Source organism: Alligator sinensis, unplaced genomic scaffold, assembly GCF_000455745.1.
Source record: "Alligator sinensis unplaced genomic scaffold, ASM45574v1 scaffold60_1, whole genome shotgun sequence".
Classification (NCBI taxonomy): Eukaryota; Metazoa; Chordata; order Crocodylia; family Alligatoridae; genus Alligator; species Alligator sinensis.
In genome coordinates this window covers 2,490,644-2,507,063 of record NW_005841858.1, presented here as the reverse complement: position 1 = coordinate 2,507,063, position 16,420 = coordinate 2,490,644, and the positions used below count along the sequence as shown (strand labels likewise).

General features: G+C 44.8%; 1 protein-coding gene across 6 annotated transcripts in view; it reads right to left on the bottom strand.

Moving 5' to 3' along the window:
* Positions 1-16,420, bottom strand: part of KCNAB1 (potassium voltage-gated channel subfamily A member regulatory beta subunit 1) — a 316,380-nt gene that overhangs the window by 61,307 nt on the left and 238,653 nt on the right. For all 6 annotated transcript variants that reach the window (XM_006016463.2, XM_025214889.1, XM_025214881.1 and 3 more), the window contains exon 3: positions 9,930-9,967. In XM_006016463.2, coding sequence (XP_006016525.1) covers positions 9,930-9,967 — 38 coding nt within the window. The remainder of the gene's footprint in view (positions 1-9,929; positions 9,968-16,420) is intronic.

Here is a 16,420-nt window from a genome sequence, read left to right as displayed (position 1 = left end):
GTTTTACCAATTTAAAAAGTCACAGATGCATGAAACATCAAGCACTTGGGACTGAAACCAAAGATAGCTTTACAAATTGATCTTAACACTTGTAACTAGGTAGAAAGACTTGTTATTAGACCCTTTAACTTGCTTTACACCAGCCAGCAGAGAAGACCATAGAAAACACCCCTTTAAATCAGGGGTGTGCAAAATACAGCCCACAGGCCAGATCCGGCTCACCATGGGATTTATTCTGGCCCACAGTAGGTCGCTTGGTCTTACCCAGCCCAGTCACCAGGGGCAGGCTGGGGTGTGGCGCATGCAGCTAGTCCTGCCATCCCGAGCGTTCAGTGGGGTTGGGGTGGCAAAGTGGCCAGATTCACTTCCTGGCAGCCCCAGCAGCAGCAGCAGCTTCTTCTTAGCTGCTGCTGCTGGACCCAGCCAGCTGCCCAGGTACCCTGGCCCATCCACTCTTCACCCACCCCTGGGGGCAGGACCATATGGGCAGGGCATGTGGCCAAGCAAATGGGATGGGGCTTTGGGTGGGCATGGAGCTGTGTCCAGGAGCGGGGTGGGCAGGTGGGGCCAAGATCTCAGGGCAGTGATAGCATGGGGTCAGTGCCCAGGGCACAGCTGCAATTCGCTGCCCACACATCTGTGTGATGGGTGCCAGTTCCGCAGGCAGGGATGTGCTCAGTCCAGATCATGGCTCTGGCCTGTACCTGCCCCCATGCTATCATGGCCCCAAGATCCTGGCCCCATCCCCGTCTGCCTGTCCCACCCGCAGGTGCATCTCCCCACCTGGCTGCACATCCTGTTTGCACAAGTCCTGGCTGGTCTCCATGGAGACCCTGGGATCAGAGGATGGTGACAGTGTGGGGCTGGGGCCTGGGGCAGAGCCAGTCTGCTCCCTGTACATCCCTCGCTGTAGAACTGGTGCCCATTGCAGGGATGTGAGGGGAGTGGATTGCGGCCCTGCCCCACACCCCAGCTCTGTGCTATCATAGCCCTACAATCCCAGCCCCAGCCCCGCCTACCTGTCCTGTTCCCAAATGCCACTCCTTGCCCACCCACAGCCCTATCCCAGCCACCTGGCCAAGTGTGGAGCAGAGACACTTAAGGAGTTTTGATGAGCTGCTAGGGGGTAGGGAGGGGAGGGTGTTGACCTGATGCAGGGGGGGGTGGGAAGCAGGGGGCTGACCCAGTCCATGACAGCTCACCAGAACTCCCTAAGTGGCCCTTGGACCAAAATAATTGGCCACCCCTTCCTTTAGGGCTAAGGAACTCTAGCTCTGGAGCTCTTAGTAGTCTCTGTGGGGTGATGGGGCTTAACCTTTCCACTCACAGCATTGACCTTCAGCACAATCCATCCCAAATGCAAGGACACAATTTAATAGCCTCTTTATCAGTACAACCCCTTCTAGCACAACACTGGGGCACTCCCTAACCATTGAGTTAGGGAGTAAAATAAATGGAACGCGTTTCACACCAATCTCTGCAGCACCTCTCAAAAGAATACCCCATCCACCCAACTGGCTTCCTCAATTTGATAGGACCACATCACAAAATATTCTGGCTGAGGTATCAGATGTGGGAATAGATGGAGCCATTTTTGTTTGACCTGGGTATGTTCCCTGACTGTGCTATGGACCTTACACAAATCATCAGAATGTGAGGTCATCATTTTGTAAAGCACCTGCAAAGCCAATGTAGTTCCCCTGTGAGTAAACCTGGCCCATTGAATGAACCTAAAATGGCGCTGTGGAAATTGCCTAAACCAGAATTGTCCAACTTCTGTGTGGCTGGGAGCTGTAGACCTCTAGGCACACGCCACATGGACTGCATGCTACACTGCTCAGGCCTCCCACTGCAGGCACTCTTCTACACTACACCCACCACACCACACCGCATTGCATTGTACCATGACACACAGCCTGGGGTTCCCAGGCTTCCTCCAGCTCCCTAGCCATGGCCTCAGTTCCAGGCCACTCTGTACTGCAGGTGCAGGGGGAGGCACTAGAAGCAAGAATGGGGGAAGCCTGGAGACTCCAGTGACAGAGATGACTGGAGAGTGATGGAGGTGTCTAGACCAGGAGCTTGGGGCTACAGATTAATCCCTCAGGGGCCCATGAGGTCCATGGACCACCATTTGGACAGCCTTGGCATAAACTATACCTGCATGTTGAGGGAAGCCAGACAATTTCCAATAATTAATCAATTGGTAGCAGTCACAGAGGTAATTACAGATATTACAAATAGTTAAGGTTTATTTTATTTGGGGCTTTAGTCTCATAATGCCCACTGGCACAATTGCATCACCATTTCCCTTGAACAGCCATGGCTTTTCCAAGGTTTGTAACCTGTCCATTAAAAATAATATCAAGGTGTAACTTGACAACCAGACAAAAGTGTTAATTTGTTTTATAGATGCCTTTAAAATGGATTATTTTTTAAGCAGAGCAAAGTATCCCAGAAACTAACAGAGTTTAGGCAGATTGAGGCCAAGTCTTTGAATTGTCAATGGTGTCTGAGCTTTCTCAACATATAATACTACAGGCATAAAGGACAGGACTCAAATCTGCTCTTACACAGATCTAAATCCAGAGTAACATATGTGAAAGCAATGACATTTCTCTGGATTTTCCTTAGCATAACTGAGTCAGTGCTCAGTCCATGCAGCCAGCCTGCATGGCAGGGAGTAGTGAAAGAAGCCTTCCTGATAAAACGAAGCTGCATAAACCTGGTGATTGCAGGTGTTCAACAGCAGCTGGAACACAGCATTTTTATTACCAAAAAACCAGTCCCATCAGCCGTGCACAGTTCTTCCCTTTGCTTCAGCTGTTGGGACTGGTTGACAAACCTTGCTTTCGTAATGGCTAAGTTATAAGCATCACATAACCCCATGAGACTTCTCACAGGGAGAGAATTTCTCTCTTCTTTCTCTTCATGTATGAATAACTGAAGCTGAACCTGGGGCTGTTGGTATCACTTACACATGTTGCATGCAGCTTCTGAAGAAATAGTTTCTCTCTGCACAGTGCTGTTTTTTTGTAGCGGACACTTGGATTTGTGATACATTTTTTAGTCCCCCAGAGAGAAAATATGGTGGCAAGATGAACTGCAGCTGCTTGCAATATCCCAGGGACCTGATAATTATTTTAATGAGGGAGCCTTTTAGGAGCACATTTGACTTTTGCACATGTCAGTGTTGTTCTTTTACAATGCTCCCTATGTAGGAGATTGGAGGACAAATTGTGAACTGATTTTAAAGGTAATTGCTTGGTTTCAGATGTTTTCCAATTGAAGTGAATGACACTTTCCAGGGACTGCGTCTGTGTTACGTATTTTATGCAGCAGTGCATTGGCAAATTTATTGTGCAATGCTTTATTTTAATAGTCATTTTAAAATAAATGTCAAATCACTTCTGCAGTGCTATAGTCCTGGGAAAGTACCAAATGCTCAACTAAAGTGTGGCTGTAACCTAAGCCAAAGTCCGGGGTTGCAGGAAAAAGGTGTGGCAGAGACCCAGCCATTCAGATCCTCCCTGCTTTTTAAAGGAAAAAAAAATGTCTTCCTGCAAGGAGTTCACATGTCTATTATGTTTATTACTCTAAGGGCATGTACAGAAGCTACATTTTTTTGTGTGATGAGGCCCCCCCAAAACCCCCAAATGTTCATGGCTGCAGGGTGCTTTTAAAATTGCTGATTGTGTGAAAATGTAACCCTTTTATGAAGTAGTATCAGACGGGCACTGTAGGGCAGAGTGCTTTAGGGTTAATTTTGGGCAATTCTGTGAGGGTTAATTTTGGTCAATTCTGCCCGCATCCCACGTGGCTTTGTGGAGCTGTCACAGAGACGAGACAAAAGACCTCTGTCTCCTCCCTGTGCAGCCAGGTAATGGTGGTGGGGGGCCAGAACCCCCTGCTGAGCCTGCCCCCGCCCCATCTGGGGTCTTGGTGTGAGCCAGGCCTGGCCCACATGGTGGGGGTACTCAGTTCCTTCCCCTGCCTGAGGTTCTTCACAATGGCAGCCTCATGGCTGCCTTGCCTGGAGCTGGGGCAGAGTGAGGAATGGAGACCCCTCCACACCTTGCGGGGCCAGCCCAGCTACCCCTGCTGGGGTTTTGGGGGAAGCTGGGCCAGGCCTCTGTTTCCCTCCCACCCCGCTGCTCCAGTGCTGGGTGTGGCAGCCACAAGGGTGCCGCTGTCAAGATGCTCACATAAGGGGTGGGGGGAAGGGAGCCCCCCCACCACACAGGCCCAGCTCGGCTACCCCCAGAGCCTTAGCAGGGGCAGTTGGGGGGTGGAGGAGGGGCACTGTGCAGCAAGGGTCTCTATATGATCCCCTCCTCCCCAGCTGCTGCTGACAGTTGCCAGCTGGTGGAGAGTGGGGCTGAGGAGAGGGGCGGTCCAGCAGCTTCATTCCCACTTGCTGACCTGGGCCAGGGCAGGCAGGCTTCAAGAGCCCCCACCCAACAGCTGAATACCTTAGGTTCAATGGTGCTCTAACTCATGGCACTTTCTCTAAAGCACCATAGCTAGAGCACTTCCCTGGCAGGCTGCCTAAACTTTTGCATGCAGCTTAAAGGACTGTGAAATGTACTGCAGGCTGGGCCAGTGCCCTAATTAGCAGGACTGCTCCTATCTGAAGGAATCAAAGAAATCATAGAAATTAAGGGCTGGAAGGGACCTGGAAAGATCACTTGAGTCCAAGCCCCCTGCTCTGGACAGGAATACTGGCGAGATCAAATGATCCCAGCAAGGTATCTGTCCAGTCTTCTCTTGAAGACTTCCAAGCTTGGGGACTGCACACCACCTCCCTGGGAAGTCTATTCCAGAGTCTGGTCACCCTTACTGTAAAGAAGTTCTTTCTTACATCCAACCTGAAATGATCCTCTAACAGTTTATGGCCATTGCTCCTTGTCCTACCCTGGGGCACCCTAGTGAACAGTTTTTTCCTCAGCTCCCAATATTCACCCCTTACATACTTAGAGATGGCCACCAAGTCCCTCCTCAGTCTTCTCTTCCCCAGGCTGAACAGTCCCAGATCCCTTAGTCTCTCCTTATAAGGTTTGTCCTCCAGGACCTTAATCATTCTTGTGGCCCTTCTCTGGATCCTTTCAAGATTCTCCACTTCTTTTGAGGTGCAGTGTCCCAAACTAGACACAGCTGGGGTCTCACCAAAGCTGAATAGAAAGGTAGTATCACTTTCTTAGCCCTGCTTGCGATGCATCAGCTAACGCGTCCCAGTATGCTATTAGCTCTGTTGACTATAATGTTGCACTGGCAGCTCATGTTCATTCTGTGATCAACCATAACCCCGAGGTCCCTTTCAGCCATCATGCTGGCCAGGACATCCCTTCCTAAACTATATTTATATCGCTGGTTACTTCTCCCCAAATAAAGCACTCTGTATTTATCCTTATTAAAATGCATTTGGTTCTGCTCCACCCGCCCACCTTTCAGCTTGTCCAGGTCCACTCAGATTCACATCCTATCTCCTAGTGTGACTGCTTTTCCCCATAACTTAGTATCATCCACAAACTTGGCCAGAATGCTTTCCACATCCTCATCTAAATTGTTGATAAAGATGTTGAACAGTACGGGGCAAAGAACCGAACCCTACGGGACATCACTGGCTACCTCCCTCCAAGACAATACAGACCCATCAACTAACATTTTCTGGGTTCAACCCCTTAGTCAGTTCCCAGCCCACCTGACTGTGGACTCTGCCAGTCCAAGTACCAAACAGAGGCCTAAGCCTGCACATATACAAAAGAACTTTACACTCCTGAAGAGTCCCCTTAAAATCAGCAATCTGTAAAGATAAGTAAGTATGAAAGTCAGCTCACTGAAGTCCAAATGTCTGGAATCAAATATTTCTAGCCCAGAAACCTCCCATCTTCTCCTAGAAACTTAGTTCAGTTTCATGGGAAGGGTATATTTCCCCAGAACTCAGTGTAGTTAGGAAAGGTTTCCTTAGGAACACATGGGCAAGATTTTAAAAAGGATTTTGAATGCCTAACTTACGATTCCTTAAAGAAGTCTAATTTTTCTATAGGGCTGAGCAACGGCCATCCTGTAAGAGGTCTTAAGTTAAGCTCTTAAAAATCACCTGTGGAAATCATAGCTATATACCCCTGTCCACCTCTACATCAGAACAGAAGAGGAGAAGAGTGCTCACAATTTCAGTCTGTCTTGAACTAATATATAACAAAATTAAGTATATAAATTTGGTGTACTTCACTGGGAGATACATAAAATATTCTCCAAAAATAAGACGCTTTAGAGACTCAGAATAGATTTCGAAGCCTTGCAAAAGCAGGATAAGACACAGAAGGAAATGTGGACTGAAGAGCTCTCCTGTAGTAAGACTAGGTATTTTTCCTAATTTACTCAAAGCAAACCTGTCAAAACTCTTCCAATCTGACACTGAACACAGCACAAAAAAACACAAATAAGGAAATGCGGGTGAAAATGTGATGGGCCACAGTACCAAACAGAGGTCTAAGCCTGCACATATACAACAGCAATTTTACACTCCTGAAGAGTCCCCTTAAAATCAATAGTTCTTGTGTATAAAGGCAAGTAAGTATGAAAGTCAGCTCACTGGAGTCCAATGCAGGTGTCCTCTTTGGACCCTGTTCACAGGAATGATGGAAATAAGAAACTGGACACTTTGCAGAGATGAAATATATTGGTTCTCTCAAGGCTGTTTTTCTTGCTTTGTAGAAAGTGCAGTGGAAGCTGGATGCAGCAAAGCTCTACATTCCACCACAAACAAAAGACAGGGACAAAGTCTGGTTTGGGTCACACACAAATGCCTGCCCTAAATCTGTGGGAGAACATTTTGCTCCCTTAGGGGCCCTCTAGATGTTCAGGTAAAGGCCACATGTACATGGCAGGAGTCATGATAGTGGGATCTAGCATCAGATGCAATTATGCCTTATTGCTGGTGCAGGGAGAGCCCAGGATGGCAATCCCCCTGCACAGGCAAGTAGCAAGTTCCTGCAGCTGTGAGTCCAGCAGCTAAGGAGACTCTCAGCCACAGCAGGTCCCCACAGCTGAGAATCCCACTGCTGATGTGGGATGCTGGCACAGCTGACAGTCCCATCAGCTGCCCTGTCAAGCTTATGGGGCTCCACACTGCTGGGGCATAGCTACCCTGCTACATGTGCAAATCAAAATTGGAGAGAAACCAGCTATAAAATTACTACACATTTTCTAGCTCTGACTTAATAGCTGAATGAACCATTTTATGGCATGATAGTTATTTTGCATGTGTAGCCAAATGAAATTAATTGTGCAATTAATTATTTAATACATGTAACGTGTAGAAACACTTTAAAATGCTGCTTATAAAAAGTAGCATTACAGGGAACTCCTTAGATAAGAGTATGGTCCAAATGTGTTAATACCTGTACCTCCTGACCTGACCTTATCCCATGCAACTGCTAAAGCAGACGAAAAGATCCAGAATATGAATTGATATCAACAGTGCCTTCAGCCATGTTAAGGACTCTTTTCTTATTGAAGAAAATTACTCGTTTCTTATTGAAAAGTTCCATGCCTATTAATAGGAAAGAAACTACCAAATATCAGGTATTACTCTAAAGAATTTAATACAGAGAAAATATAATTATTCTAAAGTAGGGGTGGGCAATTATTTGGGCCCAAAGGCCACTTAGGGAGTTTTGGTCAGCTGTCATGGACCAGTTCAGCACCCCTCCGCCAACAGCTGACCAAAACTCCCAAAGTGGCTCTGCTCTGGGCTTGGATGGTTGGCTGGGATGGGACTGTGGAATGGCAGGGAACAGCATCCAGGGAGACTGCCTGGGACCTGCACAGGCAGGGCGAGCAGCCAGGCAGATGGGTTGGGGCTGTGGCCACGCAGGAAACTGCATTTGGGAGCCAGATGGGCAGGTGGGGCTGGAGCCAGGATCTTGGGGCTGTGAAAGCATGGGGTCAGGGCCCAGGGCCCAGTGCAGAGTCCTGGTCTGCTCCCAGCACTTCCCTGCCTAGGGAATTGGCACCCATCATAGGGACATGCATGCAGGGAACTGCAGCTCTGCCTCAGGCCCTGGCCCCATGCTATCTCTGCTTCATGATCGCAGCCCTGCCCATCCCACTCCTGGACACTGCTCCCCACCTGCCTGTAGGCCCATCCCATTTGCCAGACTTGCACCCTGTCTGCATGGGTCCTGCTCCTGGCAGTGGGTGCAGGGTGGATAGGCCAGGGTGCCTGGGCACTGGAGCTGGATCTGGTGGCAGCAGCAGCTGCCACTGTGGGGGCTGTTGGGAAGTGAGTCCGGCCACCACACTTCCCCAGTTCCACTGTGTGATGTGGGTGGCAGGACCAGACACTTACGCTACAGCCTGGGCTGCCCCCTGTGCCTGGGCTAGGTGGGACCAAGGGATCTGCCGCAGGCTGGACACAATCCTTTGGAAGCTCTGATCCATCCCGTAGGCTGTATTTTCCCCACCCCTATTCTAAACAATGTTCCTTTAACCAAAACACTCTGTGGCAGGGATATAGTTCTTTAGCAGGCTTCATAGGATATTTAAACAACAGAAGATTATTTTTCATTACAATCTATCAAAGTCCTAACATTTACTGCAGCAAGACTTTCTATTTGTGTTGACTTAAATGATTTATCACTTACGATAACTGGGGATGACTGATGGGGAGACTTGTCCTCTAGGAAATTATTTAAGTCCCATTCAGTTCACACTAGCCCTGGAAAAGCCATTAGGTAATAACTTTGGATTGGTACCAAACTTTAGATAGAGCTGAATCACACATCTTAACAGTTTGAAACATTTATTTTTCTTATATTGAAATGTTTTTAAATTACTAATTTTAAATAAGGGAGAATACAAGATGAACTAAGGCCATCCTTGGAGTAAGCTACTGAAGTCAGTGTGTTCAAAACACAAGATATGTTTGGCTGATTGTCCAATGGTCAGCATAACATTTATTGTCAAAGACTGATGGACTTTTAAAAATTATTTATATTTTAAATCACAATATCTCTTTATTTTGTATTCTCTATCACAGTGCTTTAAGTGAAGCTGCTGTAAGTTTTTATTATGATGACAAATGTCCATAAGTAGCCAAAGCTTAACAAAATACATGAGTTATCCAGCACCTTCAGAAAGTTATTTGCAGAGATTAAGAGCTATCAGGTATGAGCAAGATTCAGTGTTGGCAGTACAAAGCCTAAGAATATTTTAATTTGTTTCTTCTTTACTTTCTATGTCAAAAATAAAAAGACTTATAATAAAATGACACCATGCCTGTATCTGTGACTACTGAATTACAGATATTATGCAAAAAAATAAAACGTTTAATCATTATACTTCAGGAACAATCACATTCCCAGTTCAGCTATCAGTAGTAAAAGCTGATCCTTTTTTCATGGAAGTTTGGAACTTAATTTTATTGGAAAGGTAAGGTTTTTGTTTGTTTATTTATTTTTATTAAATTCACTCCATGGAAAGGTCACCATCCCCAAGTCTTTGTGAAATGCAGCAGAAATGTAAACTTTATGGGTGTCTATACATATGGTCCAGGGGGGAGAGGGCAGCAGGAGGTGGGTGGTTTAATTAGAGCAGTTCCTGGACAGCTGCTCTAAATAAAATGCTGCAGCATCATGTGAATTAAGCATCCTGCATTTCAAAATGGCCATGGGGAGGTGCTTTAACTAAAGCTCAGTCAACGTGACAATGAGAGATTTTGCAATAATTTTTTGCAACGTGAGATTAATCAAGTCTGCTTTGGCACGTTCCAATTGGAACAACAAGCATGTGTATAGGCACCCTATGCTCCTTTGCTCTTTGATTTAATGTAACAGAAAGAGATTTTGCTCACTCTGGTATCTATATATTGAAGTTTACAATATGTTTATTTTACATTATGAATTTTACTTAAACCAAACATTACTTACCTCATCTGAAATTTGACCTCCAAATGTGACCCATGTCCCTGGAAAGAATAAAATATCTTGTTACTAATAATGTTTTAAATATAAGATCACAATATAACTGTGATACTATTCCTCCTCTGTTGCGGATGATTTCCTTAATGATCAGTTACTAATAACAACTTACTGTACTGAAATGAAGGCTTGTTTAAATGTAACTGGCCAACAAGTCAGACAGTCTGTGCTGTCATTTCTTATGAAGGTATGTTATAAAAAGATAGGATATTCTTCCTTTTGATTTAAATGGAAGGTCTAAATGAAAAGAGTGCATTGCCTATGTTGCTCTTGAAATTAGGTATAGCTAAATCAGCTTGAAAATGGCCTTAAACTGAGACAATCTGATGTTGAGCTCAACTGAAGGTGTTTCTTGAGGATAATAGGTTTGTTTCCCTGATTCCCAACATGGCCAGAGTTTCATTTTCCATCCTTCAATGGGATTCCTCTCGTGCCACTTCTCTAGGGATCCGCCAAGTTCCATTTGCCAAGTCTCACTGCAAGGCTACGCAGAACTCTGCTTTCACTGCCATCGTAACCCTCATTTCCTCCTGCTCCTTTATTCACTGGGGCACATCCACCACTCCAGTAAAGTTACGTAGCTCCACTACAGCTCTGACAGTTTACACCAGCTGAAGACGTGGCGTGTTTACTCTCTCTAAGTTTCCTGCCTAGCAACTGTCTTTGCATCCATTCTCCAGGCACATTTGTGTGCTTTCAACCGCTCCACCTCTCCTGTTCGGAATAATCTTCAAGCAGGGTTGTTTCCTGCTAGTTGTGGAACAGTTCAGGAAGCTTATGTGATTTCTGGATGCATTTTTAATCCTCTGATCAAAAAAACCCAACCCTGCATGCCTCTCTCTGTAGTGCTTTTGGTTACTTCCTCTCTTTCTTTGTCAAGTGTTTCTTTTATATAAATTACCCTACGATAGAAGACACAAATATTACAGGGGTGAAAAAGCAAACTGCAGAGTGAACTGGTGTTTGAAGAGTAATAAGGACCAAAATCATTGAGAGGAAATTAAATACTAGTTCCAAGGGGTGCTCAGAGCCACTGGTTTGGAAGCATAGTCTGTCAGAGCGCACCATTCCACTGAAATCAAAACCTACTCTACCAGAACCTAATTTTGGAAGAAAACTGGGGGGAAAAAGTTCTTGACATTTCAACCATCCCATGTTGACTTTTTGGGAATAAAAAGCCGTAAGAAGTCTTTTAGTTACATTTTAATATTTTACATTATATAATAAAAGAAAATGAACTCAACATTGAAATGAGAGCATATTGCTTTTGTTGGAAATTAAAAAATTTAATTATTTTGGGATTTTCTTTTATGGAGAATTTTGAAGTCTGATTTTCATCATGATTCAGAAAGAAGTTCCGTTTTGCAATCGTCTCAAAATAAAATTTCCTCATCTATCCTTTGCCCAGTAAAGCTTTCACACACAGTTTTTCATCTGGGAGGACAAAAAAAAGTGATACAAGGGCAGAACCAGGTATAATGGGGAAAGCGGAGAGTTGTGCAGCACTGCCGTAAGTAGGGGTGGGCTAGTGTGGTTTTGGATTTAGAAAGCATGCCAGAATGGTGATCCCGTGGGAACCTGCAATAATGCATTACCAGCTCACGTAGAGGGAGGTAAGACTCTCTGGTACTTGTCACCTTCTCACACATCTCTGCCCAGGGGCCAAAATTCCTAACTATGCCTCCGCTGAGCAGAACAAATGTTTTGCTCCTTGCTAACTGAAAAATCAGAAAGGGTCCATGTACACTGTCACAACAAGTCCAAAATCAATTATTTAATTGTGTCTGCGTAGCATTAATGATTTATAATCCTTTACCAAGGAAGAGTCAAAAGTACACAGTCAACTGAAGAGCCTATACTATATTCACTGGATTTGGTTGATCCAGTGAGACTGTTACTACTATCCAAGCTAAGTTAAAACTATCTCAGTTATCTCTACTCTATATTTTTCTGACTGCAAGGTAGACATAGCCTGAAAAGCAGCTGCAATGATAGCCTATTGGGATTAGACATTTACTAGGAAAAAAAACTTTGTTTCTTGGCAATCACTGTCTTTACTGTCCTGTGAGAATGTGCTGCAGTTGCAAATGTGAGCATTGAGATTTAACTGTTTATTGAGCCACAAAATTTATGGTACCATCACTTAAAAGGTTGTTTCAGGGAGGTAAGATGTTTTGTTTTCTAATTTAGAGGATGCAAGTAAAAAGAAAATGGTAGGTTATGTGGGAAGAATACAAGTCCCACACTCTATATTTTAATTAACTAAGTACATGCTTTGACAGTCTTTTCTTCTGTCTTATATGTCAAAACCTACAAAACATTCAATAAAAAGAACCCATATAAATTTCTCTTTTGCTCCTTATTGCTTACTTGCCATATTACTTTGATTTACAACAGTTATTTTGAAGACATTTGAGAAACATATTTTTGCCATTTGCAAACTTATTTGCTGCCATACAGAGACCATATAGCTATAATCTTTTACAATGCACTTCCTGGCTAAATTGTGCCAGCCCACATTGCATCTATGACAAGAAAAAATACTTAGGGCTAGTATCTTTAAGATCCCCTAGGAACATGCCATAGCTAAAATGAATTACACTGCATCTGGAAGTCAAGTGTGTAAAGAACCTGCTTATACATAACACAGCATGTTCTGCATGCAACTACATAGAGCGGGACCTTGCAAATCCAAATAAAATGCATTGGGAGCAATAGGTTTACTGACATGAGTAAAAGCATTACAGAGATGGTTGTAAAGCTTGAAAATTGTGTTGGCCTCATTAAAAAAAGACAGAATAGGAAGATGATGTAAATGTCAGAGGTCAGGGGAAATTTTGATACTTCGAAGGGTTTGTTTGGTATTTGCCTGCCTGCTTTCTGTTTTACCCAGTGGAGAATGTGGGTTAGGTACAAATACCCAACACACGGAAAAATGCTTAGGTAAGTGTATGTCCGCTAGTCAATTTATGGCTATTAAATGTGGATGTCTCTATGGTAGAAACTCTTTTGGCATTAATTTTTGACTGGTTAGTTGAATACTACCACAATCAAAATACATATATGTAACATTAATGCATTTCTTGGGAAAGTCTTGATTCGGTTAAGGAAGAAGCAGAAAAAGAAAGGGTAGTGACTACTAACATCTCAAACCTCTGAACTGCTTCAAGCAGCTGCTGTTCAGAAAAATCAGTCAGCTGAAGAAACTTTGGCAAGAAAAATGGCTTGAATCTCTCTGTGCATTGCTATCTTATTTTTAAACACGAGTCCTGCTACTTTTAGAGGTTTCCTTGTGTGCTTACAGCATATTTAAGCAGGAGAACCGTGTGTGCTGGCATGGGGCCAGGTGGTTGTCTCTCTGTAGGATGTCAATACTTATAAAGTAATAATTCTGAAAGAGCTCTGTCACTTTGAAGAACTTGGAGACTTTCCATTCCTCAAAAAGCAGGCTGTTTCCTGGGAGAGTTTAGAGTGCGTTATTAGGGATCAAAAAGCAGGGAGACAAAGTGACCTATGCCTCAGTCCCTGAGGGGGGCATGTGTGGGGTAACCAGTAAAAAGACCTACATTTCCCCTCATTAGTGGCTATAGTAGAAGTGAGATCCTTTTCACCTTTGCTCTGTTATTAAGACAGGCTAAATAGCTGTGATTGAACATGTTTTGGTAAAAGGAGAACATTCCCTAGTGCATATACTCTTGCACTGTTACATGGCTAGTGCTGATAGGGAGCCAAATCAGTCTGGTAATATTTACCCGATTTGGTGCTACCACCCCACTTTGCCAATTGTTATTCCAGCTGCTAGAAACAATAGTGTATGTGTTTATCTTCAGCTAGTTCCATCTCCACCCCAGGATTAATTCTAGTAATGATCTCAGTTCTTCCAATACAAACCCAAAACACAACTATGGTCTCTAATGGAGTTTCCTGTGAGATTAACACTTGGGCAGCTGAAATTAGAATGTGTCCAGTGTACTTCTCTGCTGTTTTGTCAGAAAACAATTTATTACTTCTGGTAATAGATTGGTAATAGATAGATAAACTTACTTTTGGGAATAGATTCTTCAGTCAGGTCTGTTATCCCTGTTCTTCAGCTCTCAGCTCTGCTACCTCTTCCCCTTCTATTTCTTCCTGCTGTCTCCCTTTCCCATCCTGACTCACCTCTTGTCCTTTTCCTCTAGTTGTTCTCTTGCATTGCTCGAGCCTGCCTGAAGCTGTACAATCAATGGACTTCTAAGGAACACTCGAGTCTTTAGTAAATTCTGCTTTGCAGGAGGTTGTGAACACAAGGCAGATAGGGACTGAGTGTAGCAGAACTTCTTAGGATGTCTGCCTTGTCATTGCTCCCTCTGTTGCTATGTGTTCTACTTGTACTACAGGCTGCAAATCTCCGAAGGCACTGCAGCTCACCAGATATACTGGTGAGTTATGCCTTGAGGACCACTGCTCCAATGGCAGAACAAAATGGAAATGTGTGCTGGATCAAATGTAGCGGGGGCTGGATTTTCAAGTTTATTTTTCATACTTTCCAATTTGCATAGTTCTTTTGCAAGTTTAAACATCCCCAAAGATCTCATGCCCAGTACAGAATTGTATCCCAAAATGAAGGCATGATGTCAGCATTCCCAAGGCAATGATGTTCTCATCTGGTTATGTAGTCAGAGACTGTGGATGGTTGACACAGAATGTGGATGGAATGAGAAACAATACTCAGTTGCTGGAACAGGAATTCAAAGGGATGTTTCTACCCTAGAATTTCCTAGTGTTGTTACCATAAAAATTCCCACTCCTGCTACCAGCATGAGTACTTGCTTAGACTCTAAATTCTTCAGATCCGGGAGATCTTTAATATCTGTCTGTACTCCAAGCACTGTAAAGTACCTATCATCATGGTACCATATTAAAAATAATATGAGTGCAGACCAGGTGTCAGTAGAAAATGCATTTTAACTGTCTGGCTGTTTAAATTTTTCTTCTCTGAAGAGGGTTATGGTAACTAAAATGTCAGTAACTGCCAAGAGACTTGGCTAAATTTATGTAGACTATTATTACCACGGCTAAAAATGCAATGGTGCAATCTTTTACCAAACAAAATTCAGTATGGAGAGTAAAGGAAAATTGTTTAACCTCTGTTCCAACCAGAAGATTTTTAATATGGTTTGGAGTGAACCAAGTACTGCTAAGAAAGGACAAGGACTAGAGCATGGTGTCAAAAGTGATTTAACAGTTTGGTTGTATCCAGATACAGCACAGAAGCCTGGGTCCAATCCTACCAGAACTAGGAGATAGGATATACTGCATTAACTTTGCACATGCCACTCTTGCTAGTAAATATCTTTTAGAATAAACCTCAAATAGGTTGGGTTGGCTGGCACAGAATATAACTAATAATGTATTTGAACTCTTTTAAACCCTTCACTTCTTTACACGATAGCTGTGCTTGTACATCTACCATTAGTATATAGCATAGCATAACACACATGCACACGATTCTTCTCTGCAGTATGCTAGATGTTAGTGTTCAAAAAGGACAAATAAATAGCATACTATATCAGTGATTAAAATAAATTTCCACAGTACAGAAATCTGTCATTAAGTTTAAGTCACAAGTGCCCGATTCCTGCCTGCTTCCAAGAAGTTCATTTGGGTTAGGGACAGCCATTCAAAAAGCTGGAGCCTGAATTGATTCAACCTTTGCAGGTTAGTCTAACCGGCCTCGACTGAACCAATTTGCAAGTGAATAAACAGTCATGAAATGCAGGCAGAGGCCTGAAGTAGCTCAGGCCAGAAGCTGGGGCATGCTAAAGCGCACCCTTGGCTGCAGGGAAGCCGTGCTGAGGGGCTGGGGCCAGCCCCAGCAGCAGCTTGTCGTGAACTGGCCAGAAAGGGGTTTAATTTGCCCCTCCCTGTCCAATCGGTTCGGACTTGGGCCACGGTCCACTGGGCGCTCCCCCCTCATTGCTGCAGCAGTGGAGTCAGGGCATGGCCAAACACCAGCTGGCATTAACCCCTATGGTGGGAGACAGGGAAGGGGTTATTCCCCCCTCTACCCTCATTGCCCCTGGGGGACCGCAGCATGGTCAGCTACCCCGACTGCCACCACTGCAGCCTGCCTGGGGCCGAGTGGGGCCGAGAAGCAAGATAAGCCTTATCCTGCCCCCTCTGCCGGATGCCAGGGGGAGAAGGTAACTCCTTCTCCCTGCCCCATGTCTAAGGGTCCCTGTTGGCCAGGCTCTGGTTGGGCCCCTGCCCTGCTGCTGGAGCAGTGAGGGGGCAGGGCCCTGATGGGGCAGCAGCCCCTGCCAATGAGTCTGGGGATCGCAAGCCTCTTCCTTATGGGGGGCCGTGACCGGTGGTCAGAGCTGCTGTGGACTGCAGCGAGTGGTGGCACCAGGGCTTGGAGGGGGCCATCGCATCTCAAGCCGCCCCAGCTCCGCCGCCGT